The following is a 17,783-nucleotide window of genomic DNA, read 5'->3' on the forward strand; positions in this document are numbered from 1 at the left end:
ATTCTAAAGCACTTAAAAGTCTACTTGAATAAAAATCTATTCTATTCTATTCATCAAGATAAATCCTAGAAAACCTTCTATGGAATATACATAAATGTCAAATAAGCTCGGTAGCTATAATTCAGTGCTGATCACTTAGTTAGCGAATCACCACGTCTGATGCAAAGATTCACTATGCAGACTATCTATTGGTCAGAGTGTCAATGTCAGCCGGGACGCAAGGGCTAAACGAATGACACCAAACTAATGAACGAATGAATGATGAACATTATTACATGAATAACTGCTAAACTCATTCCCCTCCCGAAGTCAGGTAAAAACGTAAAGTGCCTACTCTATGAAAGAACGAAAATTGTCAGCAAATACTAATTGTCATCTTCATTGTTCATTTTTCGTTATTTGATCACGTTTTCGGCGCTCTTTCCTCCCAATCGATAACCTTGTTAACTGTAGTAATTAACGTTGCAAGGTGCTAGAGGTTGTGGAAGCACTCATTGTCATCCACTCGAGTATCAACTTTATTATAACGATGTTCTTAATAATTATTATTTATACATACAATATACGGGCTATATTGTTCACAGATTTACTAAATTTGGCCAATTTGTTCCAAAAAGAGGGGTCTTATAAGTTTGACGTGTGTATTTGTGTATCTGTCTGTGGCATCTGTGGCATTTTTTTTTTGTTTGCAAGATGGCTTGATCGAGAGTGTTCTTAGCTATAATCCAAGAAAATCGGTTCAGCCGTTTGAAAGTTGTCAGCTCTTTTCTAGTTACTGTAACCTTCACTTGTCGGGGGTGATATAAATTTTTAATTTACACTTGTTAATATAGATATGAGTGTATCCGAAAACTGTCATAAAGCACTCTAGTTCAATGCTCTTTTAAAACCGTTACTGTGAATATTTTATATCTGATTTTGTTTAATATTGTAAAAGCTTCTAGCATCATAAAATCTTGTACACGTATGACATAGAAATAACGATCTATAATAAATCTATCTATAATAAAGTTTCTATTTTAACTCTACCCTATCTCTATTTTACCCTATCTCTATCTCTATTTTATTACAGAGAAATAGTTCAGTAGAACTATTTCTCTGTAATATACTAATACAGTAGTTTGGGTGACCTGCTTAACTTGTTGCTCGGACAGCACTACAGGGAAGAAATCTGCTACTAAAGCTATAAGACTTCTTTATTGAAACGAAGGCTAATTTAGGCAAACATTCTAGCAACTTGAGCAAGTTTTTAGACGCAACTAATATTTGGACTTATGGTTCGGTGCAGGCCAAGTACAGTGACTAGTTGCTTAGCCAATAACATCTAATATGCAATCAGTTAATTAACCCTTACAATCTCGTATAGTCGATGCGGTTTCCATCCACGCCCGTTCATTCGTGAAGGTACCTACCAACGATAAATCATAGTATGGCATGCGTAGCACCAACCGAAAAATTCAAGACCTATTACGTAAAGGCTGTCACTCCCAGCGAACCAACATCGAAGAAAAAAAATTACCTGTCATCATAAACAAAACCGGCATCCAGCGTGTTGTAGTACAGCAGGACCGCCAACAGGGAGCTCGCCGCCGTCACCCAGTGATCCATTGTGCCGGCCTCGACTACATCGGGGTTTCAACGCCTCCCTACAACAAAAATTTTTTTTTTAAACGTCCTTCACTCACCGAATAGAAAGTATTCCCCATTTTTTATTATCCTTTTAGAATTATCTGATGCAGATACAATCCTATAATAATAATCTAAATGCGAAAGTTTGTCTGGCAATTTGTATGTTTGTAACCTGTTTACGGTTTAGCCGCTAAAATGATCTTGACGATATTTGGCACAGATATATCTTGCAACCTGGAGAAAAACATAAGACATTTTCATCTCATTTTCAGACGAAAAGTATTCATGGTATTTCAAAACCTTTCGCGTGGTAGGAATCCACGGGTATTAGCAGTGAAAGTTTGCCTGTTTGTCTGTTTTCATTTCACGGTCAACTGCTAAACCAATCTTAACACAATTTGGCCCAAAGATAATTTTCATCCTGGAAACAGATACGATACTTTTTATACCGATGAAGCAAAAAATTCCACGAGGTTAGGTAGATACTTACAATAATATTGTAATGTTCGTAATGAAAACAAAAATATGTTCATTAAAATCATTACCATTGTTACCTATTTTGTTACCTACTACAAAATATAAGGAAACCGTGTTTTTTCCTTACTTTCTTATTTTACTTTTTATTGAATGGCAAAAAATATTTAAGATATGAAAATCATCATTCGTAAAAGCTTATTTGTAAAGATCCACATAAAAGCATTTGAAGACTATGTCTATGACTGATTATTTATTACCTGACAATTTTTAATGTATAAAATCTACCTTGATTGATAAAATGTTACATAATAAAATTTTTCAATGGCTAATTTCATGCAATGTTTTAAGTTAATAAAAAATAATCTAATATAAATAGATATATAATTAAAATAACTGTAAATTAAATTAAGAAAAAATCAAATAAGAAATGTATAAATGTACCTACCTTTTTTTCGCAAATATAACTATAATATTAAATCTGATTTAATAATATCGTTTTTAAATTAAAATTCAAATAAAGTAGGTTCAAAATATAACAATTCAATTTAAATACAGATACCAGAAATATATTAAAAAATTCCTCTTCAATGTACCCACGTAAATAAGTGATTCTAAAGTACGCATTCGGAACATTTTTCACGTCGTCACATCGAGCAGATTTATGTTCACCGGCTTCATTACTTTAAAGGCTTTTTTCAATTTAAAGATTTATGCTGGGTACAGACAATCATGCAATGCAAAAATTTGCTGTTCACTTTGCTGTAATGTAACACGTTCAACATTGTAACAAATTCCTATAGTATGGACGCGCACGAACCATGCCTATCGCGCACTCTATGGATATTATGATTCGTACGCGAAACGACCCATCAATTAATATTTGACAGTTTTTTTGACTGACAATGAAATAAAAGGGGACGTATGAGCACGCGTGTTCGCATAGAAAGTTTGTAGTTGTTTTTTTTTTTGTTACTGAGTACCAATGAATTTTTAAATTAGTCATTTTACTATAACCTAAGCTTAATAATCTTCTACATATTACAGAAATTGTCCATTGATACATCTTAGTCTTTCTTGATTAAAGAGACATCTTGTTCACGTGTTCTTTCAGCACTTACACTAGGTACAATTATTTCACAAAAACTTTCGTCCTTTTTTGTCTTCTCACCAAAAGTGTTACGTCGAGTAGCTGGATTGCCTAAACGTTAACATTTATTTGCCACAAAACAACAACGTTAGTAACTGCACGGTTCGAGCACGCAATGCGTCCGTTTGTAACAGTGTAGAAGTGTTACATTACATGATACATTGGACTAGTCTATACACGGCATTAGAATGCGGTTTTAAAAGGAGGTGCACGGTCTTATTCAAACATTTTTCACGACGTCGCGTCTGTCGCTCCCTCCGGTCTCAACTGGGACAAAAGTTATCACGTTAACAAGATTTATGTTCTGACTGCATCCTGTTCGGGTTCCCGTCGATCACTTTAAAACTGTAATGTGTTCGAATTCAGCCGGAGGTCGTTGTCGTTGCATTTTTATTGCATTAGAAGTTTTATTTTTGTGAATTTCGTATAGCTTTGCGAATAATATTTTCGTAGAATGAATATTTAATCATTGTGACAAATTGAATTGTACCATGGATGTTGTAATTGTACCAAATTTCGATAGAATTACAAAGATATTCAAATTCAAAATGTTTTTATTCAGTTAAACTTTTACAAATGCTTTTGAATCGTCAAAAAAATCTACCACCAGATATTTAACATTTCCCCTAACAATTTCTTTGTTTATTTCCAAAATATGTTCCAATCTCATTCATCATTCCATTTTTTCTTTCATTTTTATTTGAAACTAGCTGATGCCCGCGACTTCGTTCGCGTGGATGTAGGTTTTTTGAAAATCCCGTGGGAACTCTTTGATTTTCCGGGATAAAAAGTAGCCTATGTGCTTATCCAGGGTATAATCTATCTCCATTCTAAATTTCAGCCCAATCCGTCCAGTAAGTAGTTTTTGCGTGAAGGAGTAACAAACATACACACACACACATACACACACACACACACATACACACACACATACAAACTTTCGCCTTTAAAATATTAGTGTGACTAGTTTTTGCCCGCAATTTGTTAGTTGATATATAAATTATCTACAAAACCCCTATAAATTTCTCTTCTCTTACAATTTCTTAAAATCCTAAATTTCTTTATTTCCTTCCATTTCTTTATTTTTAATCGGAATCCCAGATAGGTACCAATTTTCATAGATAAATCTTGGGAAATGATGGACTTTTATACAAACTTTCACCTATGTAACCCCCTTTTCCTTTTATATCTGAGACACTGTCGCAGAAACACTGCAAAAAGCTATGGTGTGTCTGTAACAGTATTTCAAATCAAAATCAGTTATAAAAAAATCTCTATATATAGAGATTTTTATAGCTAAATTAGCATTTATTGCATAGCTAAAAGCTATGGAGACAGAGTTGCTCCTTGCATTAAATAATCTTGACAATAAAATCAAGGTCACAATACCATAGCTGTGTAAAAGGAAATCACCAACAAGATTGTTTCGCGAAAAAGTTAATCCGAACAAACGAGTAATATCTCCGTTACATTTGTTATGGCAGAATGAACCAATCGGCTAGAGCAAATAAAGCGAACTTTGTGAAGCGAAAATAGACAAAGAATCAGATACAGGTAAATAATCTCGCATGAGTTGGGCGGAGGGAGCTTTCCCACGATTATATCCAAGGTTGGCTCCGACCCGGGCGAAAACAGACATGTTTACCCAAACGGGGTATACTCACAGTGCTTTAATAATATTAAAAGGCAACTTATGTTTCAGATGGGGTTTATATTGCATTGGATAGCTAGGTACTTTATATACCTAAATAATAATTCTAATAGCAGCAGCCTGTACTGAATTTTATAGATTATTCTTCCTTATAACACTGGGTTTCACTGGGTCAATTAAGTAGGTACCGTTTGTAGAGCTTGACCACGATCTCACCATATCCCTACATACTCGTAAGTATGTAGTGCATACATTTTGAGAACTCACTCGCCATATTTGTTCTATGTACCTATCAACTGGCATGTCAAAAGTACGATTTTAGATCTGAACCGTACTTAGGACATAACAGTTGCGCATAGGTACGTATTTGCAAATATTATGGCGAGTGCGTTCTCAAAATGTATGATTATACCTTTGTATTAGCTTACATATCTCGACCACTTTAATGAATTTCGAGTATCAAACCGCTATCTATAATGTCAGAGTAAAATGTACCTGAGCTTCCTTGTCGAAGTGAACTTGTTTTAGTGTAGTACTCGTAATAGGATACATCCCGCACTGCCGGTTTTAATTTTAAGTTCCTGGTAGGGGCGTTCCTTGTATCGATGAACTCGATAACTTTGGCAAAGTTTTACACGAGTGCCCAAAAAAGGAGTGTAATATTTTCAGGACTCATGTATGTATGTATGTATCTATGTGAGCTTCTTTATTCCACCATAACTTCTAAATACTTGAACAGATTTGGATGTATGATATCGTTAAAATCGTGTATGAGTACCGAGTTTATGGTACTGTGAGGATATCGTTAGAATACTTACATTATGTCGAGTCACACTGCCTTCAATTTTTTTTTGAAATTCAATATGGAAGGCCGTCGTATTTTTAATTTTTGTATTACAGCTGGTTTTCTAAAGATTTTAATATTTGAAAAAAGATAGAGTACTTATTTATAGTATGTTTTAATGCAGCGGGTATGGTTAGTGGTATTTTTAATATAAGTATAGTTTTTTTAATTCAGGTATGTATGGTAAAAAATCTAAAATAGCCGTGTGATTCAATCCAAATATAAGGATAAAGGTTCCCAGATTCTTCTAAAAAATAATGATTAGCTACGTTTAAATAAAATATCATCAATCAAATATTTCCCTCACAGTCCGTTGAGCTTCAAAACGGATGTCATTAATTGTACCGTTGATTCGTTAAACATCGGATTTGCAATCAGTGTACATGATTGCAGATGTGCTACAAATCATTGCGTTAAATACTTAAAATTTAAATAAATAATAGAAATTAATTTCGGGGTTTATTATTTTTACCTCACATAAAAGAGTAACTCTTATAAATCCATACTAATATTATAAATGCGAAAGTGTGTCTGTCTGTCTGTCTGTCTGTCTGTCTGTCTGTCTGCTACGTTTTCACGGCCCAACCGCTGAACCGATTTGAACGAAATTTGGTACAGACATGGGATACATCCCGGGGAAGGACATAAGCTACTTTTTATCCCGGAAAATCAAAGAGTTCCCACGGGATTTTAAAAAACCGAAATCCACACGGGTGAAGCCGCGGGCATCCTCTAGTAGGTAATAATGGGATTTGGTAATTAAAAACGTTTACGATATCTTGTTTTGGAACGAACAAATTAATCTAAATCCACGTGGACGAAGTTGCGGACATCATTTAGTGTAATAAAAAATACTAGGTGGATACTAGAGAGTACGCAAATATGCTCAAAGATGACTAACTGTCTGTATTTTTGTTCTGCCCGTCTTTTTGTTGGGGCCAACCTTTGAAATGTTTGATAGGAATTTCCCATGCAGGTAGAGCATTAAACAAAGAGTGGTTTAATAACTTTTATCTCGGAAATATTCAGCAATCCTACGTAAAAAAAAACATTATTAAATACACGCGGAAAAAGTCAGGGGCATCGGCTAGTAATAGCATTAATGAATAGTGTTATGATAGAAATATTTTTTTGCTATTTTTGCTAATTAGCATTTACTTAAATATAGAAATATATTGTGAAAATTAAAAAGCAAAACATAAATAACGATCAGAAAAATATCAAAGAACCTATCATCATTCTTCCTTTATTATGAAAAGCGAGAATATCAAAAGCTAATATACTGGAAAACAAAAAATGTTACAAAATTTTACGTCTCCGATAAAGACAGCGAGCTCAGTTTCGAAGTGAAATCAGTAAATCAAGTATCAAAATCACAAATACATCGGATCGGCTTCGCGCGACTCTTTCACACAAGATTAGACCCCAATTCTTAGGTAAATGGCATTTCAGAGGCTATAAATTTCGATGGCTCGTTACTCCCGCGAGAACTCAGAAATTTATCGGAAATTAGTTCGAGAAACTTCAACGGGTGGAGATAAAGGTTAGATGTGGCCAAGCACATACATTCATCAGTTACAATAATTTAACCTGACTCCAGTTCTTAACCTTAAGTAAATCTGGTTCAGTTTCTTAAAAATATAAGACCTGACAACGATGTTTTATGTTAAATATGTTTTGAGACTAATCAAAATACTAGAATCCAGCAGTTTCTTAAAAATATACAAGCTATTTTTGTGCTGTGAAATCAATTAAAATGCTAGATTACAGTGCTACTTTATTAAACATATAAGATAATAATCATGCGTTTTTTCGTACTAGGTAAATTGTTCACATGCAACTTTCTCTAAAAACCTCTAAAAACTTTCAGTAAGATACTACAATTAGAAAATAACGTAAACGCCAAAGCGGAATACATAAGACCATACACCTATATTATTCTCTTTGAAGCAAGCAGACGCTCTCTAGAAAATATCACATTTCTTACTCGTATCTTGGGTGAGGCATCATTTGGTACTAGGCAACCGAAATAAAGCTATCCTTACGAATAAAATATTTCTTCCCCACGATATGTGTGTGCCAATTTTTGTAGAGATTCGCCGAGAGGTTTAAGCACTTTAGGATGAAATATTTTATTGTCATTGATACGACTTAACCAGACGTCTTAATATCTTCAGGCATTAAAATTTGGGTAGAATAAAAGAGTAGGTTTAAGCTGGAATAACGCAAACCTTTTTTTTTAATTAATAAGAGTCCATAAAATTACTCAAATAAGTTCTAAGAAAAAAGCTTGAATATCCAAGACACAATGCATTACCTACTCCAAATATATGCCCACATAATACACACTTCACCAAGTCGTCATACAAGGAAAATAAAAAGCATTACGAAGGTGGCCGAAGAAGAGTAATTATATTATCCTGCGAGTAGTTTGATATGAGTTTGAGGTCACTGGGTGGAGCGGCGGTGAAAAAAGTCCAACTATACATATAGTCTTAATAATTAAGGCTATATACTTACCTACCATACCAACCTCAAACAGAAGATGGCACTCAAAGAAGACGAAAATAATTGAATAGGATTAAAAATGAACGATCTGGCTGACAATGTTGTGAGTTTAAGCTTAAATAAAATATGCTTACACAAGGACTTTTAAATATATCAGAACTAGAGGATGCCCGCGACTTCGTCCGCGTGGATTTAGTTTTTTATAGATCCCGTGGGAACTGTTTCAAATTTCATACAAATCGGTTAAACGGATGGGTCTTTAGGAATCCCGTGGTAACTCTTTGATTTTCCGGGATAAAATGTCCATCCCCGGGATACAAGCTTACTCTATATCGAATTTCGTCAGAATCGGTTAAACTGTTGGGCCGTGAAAAGGTAACAGACAGACAGACAGACAGATACACTTTCGCATTTACAATATTAGTATGGAAGTATGGTTTTACAACGGAAACTATTTTAAAAGGGATTATTTAAGCCCCTAATTACCTACCCTATCGAAATAATTACAGAGATTTTATTTGTTAAACCGCGTAACTAACGGATAGAGAACTATGTAAATAGGTATTATGTGGATTGTGGCAATGGCTCGTCAAACATGGTGTTGCGGATCGAATTGTACAAATGCCAATGGGAATGAAGGCTCATTTTCATTTGCTGGTTGTAATTTAGCCTATGTATACCAAATCACTAATAAAATTGGTCTATAATTAATGTGTATTTATATTACGTTCAATAGTTGCTGAAAAGCACGGGTGAGTTTATTTGTTCTATTCTGTATATAGAAGATAAATAAATATGTTAAATATTGTGTTATCATAGGGTATAAGACGAAATAAAATCACTGAGTAACATTTATGAGTACAAGTGATAATATATCGGACGAATTCATAGATTTGAATGTTATTTTGAAGGCTATTTGGACATCGACTTTCGACGAAATCAACTTTATTGATAAGAAACTCAATTGTCACAGTTTCCGTCCGTAAATTGGATCGTCAAAATTCATTCCAAAGAAATATTGGATTCAAAAATTTGTTTGGCATGAAACTCATGTATGAAACATATTGGTAATAACGTCATTAGTATGATATCAATATACATACGATTCCACGTGCCGATCGTTAAATAAAATGTTCAATATCATTGAAGCCGTAAAAGCGGGTATGAGATCGTTGATAGGGTGACAACTGTGCCCGAAAATTCCGACAAGGTTCCGATATAAAAATATAGGTACATATATGTAAAAGTTGATACCTATTCCGCGAAAGTTCCATCTTTTTCACAATATTCTCTAGAGGTCGGGGGTTTAATCTCGGGCAGACACCTTTAACTTTTGGAAGTTTGTACAGTTAATATCTTATATATATTAAATATCACTTGCTTTAACGGTGAAGGAAAACATTGTGAAGAAATCTGCATGCCTGAGAGTTCTCCATGATGTTCTCAAAGGTGTGTGTGGAGTCTGCCAATCCGCACATGGCCAGCATGGTCGACTATGGCCAAGCCCTTCTCATTCTGAGAGGAGAACCTTGCTCAGTAGTGAGCCGGCAATGGATTGATCATGATGATGATGAAACAAAACTTTTAATAATAATCTACGTAAAAATCATTAATGTTCTCTTAAAACCATCTTCACACTATTGTTTATGTTCATCAATCATCAACATAATATAATCCCGAACATGCATCCATACTTAACGCGAATGTGCAAAAATGAATACTAATATAGTGAGAATGCAAAAGTGCGTCTGTGCCTGCTAGAATTGCACAGCCCATTCATTAAACCGATTTTGCCAAAATAAGTACAAAGATTGCATTCCGGAAATAGACATAGGCTATGTTTTTGTTTCGGAGAGTCAAAAAAGATCCCACGGAATTCTTAAATAACCTAAATCCACGTGGATGAAGTTACATCATTATCTATTTGGTACAAGATACCTGATACAAAGATCCTGGGTACCTGTTATCCCCGAAAATCAGAAAGTTTCCGCAAGATTTTTGAAAACCTAAATCCACGCGAACAAAGCCGTGGGCATTATCAAGTATTGAATATTTAATGATATGAAATGAAAAAAAAATTAAAACTTAAAAAAAATACGTAAGAAAGAATATCTTAGTTCCGAAATGTTTAAAAACTCTTTTACAGATACGTTAATAGGATGAGTTTTGCCCCTCCACTCTATCTATTAGAAAAATTGATACATAACCATGTTCATTACATTAATTCTCTAATATTATGATGGATATCATTTCAACTGGGACATAGAACTGTTTCAGTTATAACGAAAAGTCATATTTTAAGTAGCGTAATCTTTGTTATCATTACCTACTCATAATAATAATTTATGGAAATCTTGACTAAATCTCGTAGGAACGTCTACGTGAATCTGCTACGAAAGCTACGTATACTACGAAAGCGCTACAGACTTTAATTAAACCAGAGAGATTGTATATTATACAAGTATTTTCCTGTTTCCTCAAATGTAAATAAGGTAACGATAGCATAACTTACTATATTTTTAAGTTAGCATACGATAAACCTAATTGGATCCGTATATAAACATGTACCCATTTCCTTAATTTTGTTGAAGGACTTGAATTTTTGCATTGTTGAATACTGAATAAGTGTAGTATATATTTTTGTTTTCGTCGTAAGCATTTACTGGACGTTTAATAACATAATGATAATAATAAAGATTTATAGAATTTATAGGAATAAGATCCAAACATTATTGTAGATATTTCGCCTACTCCTAATATACGGCTACCCCGGGAACCCTTACCGTCGACAGTTTATGGAGACCCAAAGTAAACACATTGTTTTATTTAATTATAGCCTTTAATATTACCTTCCAGCTTTACAATCCCTCCTTTGTTCACTTCATTTGTTAATTCATTTTATTTGCACACTTAGCGAGTGTTCCGGTGCCGGAAATCGGAAACTTTTTCTAAAAGTCAGCGCGTTCATCTAACATTTATTTTTATACGTGTGGCTCTGTAACATTAATCACATACAACCGCGTGCCATTTAGACGGGCTAACTGTGCGATCACTACAAAGGATAACGCGAAGACGACATTGGCTCCGTGATGCCATAGTCGTATGGTCGAGACGGTTTCTGCTTACCGACTGACGTTGCTGTACACGACACATCTGCATTTAAGAAGCCGCTATCGTTATGCGACTAATCGATTGGTCGGAGCGAGTACAACTGTCTCCCATCCCTCTTTCTTCTTCTCCCTCTCGTCTCACGCATGCGCGTTTGTCATCCATTCTCATTTAAAAGTGGTGGAAAGTAAATAAACTCGGACCAACTGTTTGTAAAGAAACAAACAGAGGAAATCAACAATCAGTTTCAATCAATGGGTTGAAAAGTATTCTTCTATACTTCATGCTATTTTTTAAAACAATCAGAATGTGGAAGAGTAAGTATTATTCAAGAAAAAAGTAAAGTCTTAGGGTGTGTTGATTGGTGAAGGTCGACGAAACGTCACTTGTTGCGCGGTGACTTTGTTCCGGCGGTGAAAAGCCACGCACGCCCTTGCACGCTAATTATTATCACGAACGTTTATCGTATGCAATAAAGCGTTGCTGCAGCTTTGGTCAAGAAAGAAAAGGAATTCTTGAAAGTCAGCTTTTAAAACTCAATCATTTTTACTCTACTCTACTGTACCTACTACCTGAGTAGAAAACAAGTAGACTACAGAACCGTAAACCAGCCTCATAACAACTTAAGTCCTTATAATATGTGACTAGATTATGCCCGCGTCTTTCTCCGCGTACGTTTAGGTTTTTAAAAACCCAGTAGGAACTCTTTTATTTCCCGGGATAAAAAGTAGCCTATATCCGTATTTTTAGGGGATGCAAGCCATCTATGTATTAAATAAATTATGCCCACAAGTTTGTCCACTCAATTAGACTTTTTACAAATCCTGTGGAAATTATTTGAATTTTCGGGGCTAAAAGTAGCCTATGGTCAGTCCTAGGAAGCTATCTTTGTATTAAATTCCGTCAAAATTGGTTAAACTGATGAACCATGAAAAACTAGACAAACACACTTTCACATTTATAATATTTGTATGGAAATATTATGTATAATAGTAGCTACCATAGTGTAGATTTTTTTATTTGCTTAAGGTGTATGATATCAAACAAACTTGCCGCTTCATATCCTTAAAACGATGTTTTACACTGTTATTTAGATGTTGTTTGGGACCCATTTTGGAGTTACAGGCTAAAAGGCTAGCTCTATAATATTGCCTTAAAATATTACTTCTGTATGGCACGTACTGATTCTACTGTATTCTTATAACATATTTTACTATAGACCAAAAGGCACAAGCTTCAAGTAGGTACAATACGAAGGCACTCACTTACCTATGCTCCATGTAAAATATTTTGAATTTGAATTGATATTCAATTTGGCCACAAAACGGCAAGCGCCAGACACGACGGCGGACTTTTTGAGAGAAGCTGGAATATTTTCAGTCGAGTGCTTACAAATATTCTTATAACCTGCGAGCCAACGGCTAAAATCTAACAGTCCTTTGAAAGGCCTTTGACAGCGTTTTCCATAAAGAAATTCTGTTTATCACAATGTATTACATTCTGTCCTTTAAGGTAATTGCTATTTGACAAATCGCAAAAATGCTGTACTTTGAAGTAAATTGTTTATTTTTCTAAAGCATTAACAGCTATTAAATACATGCAATTAAAAACTTCAGTTTGTGAAGATTATAAGGGCCTTTTTTAATTTAGTATACATTATCCCAATAATAAAAAAAAACCAAGTTGAAAACATTGCTGTTCGCAACTTGTTCTGTAAAAGTTTTCTTTAACATCTTGATACTTTGAAGCCAACCTCCAGAAAATGATATGTTTAGGTTTAGCAATCAATTTTAACTGTTAGTTTTATACTAAATGTTTTTCGTTTCTTAAATAATCTAAAACTAACCAAAAAACTTCCTGTGCTATTTATTTTCTTGCAGGCGCTCTATGGAATTCAGTGTCCACTGGACTGTCATGGCGGAAGGACTGTGCGCGTCATTTCGTCGCAAAATATTATTTAAAATGAATATAAGCTTATTATTTTTGAATGAAAGTTGTGTTTATAATCGTTGAAAAATAAAATAGGGATTTTTTCATTTCTAAATGAAGCCTGCTTATATACTAAATTTTATTCTAAAGTTACGGTTTTACCAGGTAAATACTCGGAGGTTGTCATAGATTATGATGACAGATAGTAAGTGTTCTAAATAGGTATTATACCTATGTTAGGAGATAGCGCGCCTCGTTCCGGGTGCCGTGTTCCGAAATGGATTTCGTAGTAGTGCAAGTTTGGTGCAAGCCCCACATGACGGAGGGGTATGCGTCAGGCATTTCCTGTGTACAAAAAAAAGACCTATATTTCGGATCCATATTTCATCACTGACAATATGCACTATTCAAAGACTGTTCTTCAAGCATTGAGGAATTTTGGACAGAGACATCTCGAAGGTTCCCGAAGGCTGCCTGAGTTAGATTTGTCGGCTAGCTAGCTTTTTTCGAAATTGGACTTACTTAGCTGGATTGTGTGTTAGAGATTTCTTATGAGATATTATATGTACATAATATAACCATCATAAGGAAGCTCAGATTCATGCTGCGGGCAATGGGGAGAGCCTAAAGGTTGGAACGCCATTTCGGCGGCCGTGTTTCCTGCCATATATACCATAGATACCTGCAAGCCAAGAGTGAATAGGCATCTTCCAGGTAAGCGTGCTCCAACTTGGACCTCATCATTGCTTTCTTTAAAGCATGATTGTCGTCAAGCGCAAGCGCAAAGATTCAGGCGGCGCAAACCCGTAGCATGTGGAAGACCCTATTAAAGACCTATGTTCACTGTGGACGTCTGTCGGTTGATGTTGATGATTATGTCTTTAGTGCAAGTAGTTCAGTAGTTTCAGAGTTTATCGATAACAAACAAACAAACCTTTCCTCTTCATAATATATGTACTTAGTAGCGCAAACTTGGAAAAAATCTCGTGGAAACTCTTTGATTTTCCGAGATAAATGTCATTTTACCTGGCAGCCCTAATCAATTTTATCACTGATAATAATAACTAATTCATAACCGTTAAAACTAAGAGTCAAAATCTCGTTTTTCTAGTCGAGTTCCGTAGGCTCTTTGAACCCACCGCATTATTATCCCAAGAAAACCTACCATTAGATGTAGGAATAATGGAAAGAGGTCACAACCCTCAGCAATAAAGAATACGATGCGGAGAGAGATGTCACTCTCAAGGTCTTTAAATGTATCCATGCAAAAAACCACGTCGACTGGTTGCTCCGTTGCAGCGTGATTGAATATTAAACCAACAAACACACTTTCGCATTTGAAATATGGCCAGTGATTATAAGAAACAGTTTAAATCTCTCTCTGCTCTCCGAGAGACGTTAGGCAAAGTGAACACGAATTATGACACTTCTGTGTTCTTATACAAGCTTAGGTCTCTCAATTTTGTCAATTAATGTCAAATTTCTTTCTCAGATCAAAACCTAGTAAGTGGTTTAAATTCAAGAGAAGTTTAGGCCGTAGTCTTCAACAAGAAACTCGGCGGTTGCTCTTTTCAAAGATTTGATATACAATATTAAATTGCTTAAAACGCACATAACTGAAAAGTTAGTAGTGCGTGATTCCAGGATCGAACCCCCGACCTTCGATTAGGAGGCGGACGTTCTAACCACTAGGCTATGACAGTTTTTAAATTAAAGGGGTTTAAATATTTTAGTGTGAAGACTGGCCTACACATTTATTCATTAGATGTGCATCACTTTCTTTTTTAGGGTTCCGTACCTCAAAATGAAAAACGGAGCTCTTAAAGGATCACTTCGTTGTCTGTCCATTTGTCCGTCCGTCCGTCAAGAAAACCTATACAGTACTTCCCGTTGATCTAGAATCACGAAATTTGTTCTCGGATTTATTCCTTTACTTGGGCTATGAGAGTTGAGACCTATCTACCTGCCCATAATTCTAGGTTAACGGGAAATACCCTATCGGTTTTCTTGACAGACACGACAGACGGACAGACGGACAGAAAGACAGACAACAAAGTGATCCTATAAGGGTCCCGTGTTTCCTTTTGAGATATGGAACCTTAAAAACATTATGTAAGTATGCAAAGTATTTCCCTTGCAAGCCATATTTAACAGTTGACATGTAGAGGTCATTGACTTTTCCTATCTTACTTTTAAGTTTTAATGCATCATTAAGTATTTACTGTTTTGACATGGTATTTAGATAATGGGTGATATTTATTTTATTTTATCTAATTCCTTTGAAAAACTTAGTAAGGCGCATTAATCTATAAAAAACCTAGCCAGTTCATAGACTTACTATGTTTTAAAATGGTCAAAGCGACTTACTAGCTTTTAATTTTACTTTAATGTGGGTGTCCTTACAATACAACGGGACATACTATGAAAGTTAGGCTTATGACATAAAACGATTTTCGGAAAAATGACATTTACTTTGTTTTGATATGGGGCGGTCGATATAATTAGGTACTAGGGTAAAGGCTCAAGTAAATGAACAGATTGGACGTTTTTACATGTATTAAGAGCTGGAATAAAAAACCGGCTGATATACCTTTTTTAAATATTTTCTTACAAATTCTTACACTTTTTTCAATTTCAATTTCAAAACCGTGTTCCGTTCAAACCGTTCAAAAGTGCGTGTGCGTGCGTCCATGTGTGTGTGTGAGTGTGTGTGAGTATATACTTGTCTGTATGTTTGTACGAGTGTTTGTTAGTGTGGTATTGCGTTGTATAACCACATGAGTAGCGAACAGAGTCAAAGCTTCATACAAGCGCGCTACGATAGGTACACTACTACAAGCTTGAGGCGCGTGTGTGCGTGAGCACAGGCGCTACGTCGCGTACGGAGAGAAATCGGTTTATACCGGCTCGGCCTGTGCTCAAGCTCAGGGGCTGCAGTACACGTCGCGCGTCGTGTTTTCATTTAATTTAATGTTAATGATAATAATTTAAATAGTGTTTAAAATCTATTTTCTTGAACTGTCATAGATTTTGTTCAAAATCAATATCTGAGGATCCCTAGGATCACAAAACAGGATATTGTTACCAAATTTAAAAAAATCGACGCCATTTTGAAATTCTTTGTTAATTGACCGATTTCGTTCAAAATCGATATTTAGAGCTCCCTGGGATCACAAAATAAGAAACTGTTACCAAAATTTAAAAAAGTCGACGCCATTTTGAAATTCTTTGTAAATTGACCGATTTCGTTCAAAATCGATATTTAGAGCTCCCTGGGATCACGAAATAAGAAACTGTTACCAAAATTTAAAAAAGTCGACGCCATTTTGAAATTCTTTGTTAATTGACCGATTTCGTTCAAAATCGATATTTAGAGCTCCCTGGGATCACGAAATAAGAAACTGTTACCAAAATTTAAAAAAGTCGACGCCATTTTGAAATTCTTTGTTAATTGACCGATTTCGTTCAAAATCGATATTTAGAGCTCCCTGGGATCACGAAATAAGAAACTGTTACCAAAATTTAAAAAAGTCGACGCCATTTTGAAATTCTTTGTTAATTGACCGATTTCGTTCAAAATCGATATTTAGAGCTCCCTGCGATCACAAAATAAGAAACTGTTACCAAAATTTAAAAAAGTCGACGCCATTTTGAAATTCTTTGTTAATTGACCGATTTCGTTCAAAATCGATATTTAGAGCTCCCTGGGATCACAAAATAAGAAACTGTTATCAAAATTTAAAAAAGTCGACGCCATTTTGAAATTCTTTGTTAATTGACCGATTTCGTTCAAAATCGATATTTAGAGCTCCCTGCGATCACAAAATAAGAAACTGTTACCAAAATTTAAAAAAGTCGACGCCATTTTGAAATTCTTTGTTAATTGACCGATTTCGTTCAAAATCGATATTTAGAGCTCCCTGGGATCACAAAATAAGAAACTGTTACCAAAATTTAAAAAAGTCGACGCCATTTTGAAATTCTTTGTTAATTGACCGATTTTGTTCAAAATCGATATTTAGAGCTCCCTGGGATCACAAAATAGGAACCTGTAACCAAAATTTAAAAAAGTTGGCACCATTTATAATTCTTTCTAAATTGACTGATTTCGTTCAAAATCGATATTTAGAGCTCCCTGCGATCACAAAATAAGAAACTGTTACCAAAATTTAAAAAAGTCGACGCCATTTTGAAATTCTTTGTTAATTGACCGATTTCGTTCAAAATCGATATTTAGAGCTCCCTGGGATCACAAAATAAGAAACTGTTATCAAAATTTAAAAAAGTCGACGCCATTTTGAAATTCTTTGTTAATTGACCGATTTCGTTCAAAATCGATATTTAGAGCTCCCTGGGATCACGAAATAAGAAACTGTTACCAAAATTTAAAAAAGTCGACGCCATTTTGAAATTCTTTGTTAATTGACCGATTTCGTTCAAAATCGATATTTAGAGCTCCCTGCGATCACAAAATAAGAAACTGTTACCAA

At 34.9% G+C, this 17,783-nt stretch overlaps 1 protein-coding gene across 2 annotated transcripts in view; it reads right to left on the reverse strand.

Annotated features, from left to right (window-relative positions):
* Positions 1-11,391, reverse strand: part of LOC123869363 (protein O-mannosyl-transferase TMTC2-like) — a 127,566-nt gene extending 116,175 nt beyond the window's left edge. For both annotated transcript variants that reach the window (XM_045912247.1, XM_045912246.1), the window contains exons 1-2: positions 11,106-11,391; positions 1,520-1,646 (exon numbers count right to left, since the gene is read on the reverse strand). In XM_045912247.1, the coding sequence (XP_045768203.1) occupies positions 1,520-1,608 (89 nt within the window). In that variant the 5' untranslated portion in view covers positions 1,609-1,646; positions 11,106-11,391. The remainder of the gene's footprint in view (positions 1-1,519; positions 1,647-11,105) is intronic.
* Between the last annotated feature and the right edge of the window lie 6,392 nt (positions 11,392-17,783).

This window comes from Maniola jurtina, chromosome 11, assembly GCF_905333055.1.
Source record: "Maniola jurtina chromosome 11, ilManJurt1.1, whole genome shotgun sequence".
Lineage (NCBI taxonomy): Eukaryota > Metazoa > Arthropoda > Insecta > Lepidoptera > Nymphalidae > Maniola > Maniola jurtina.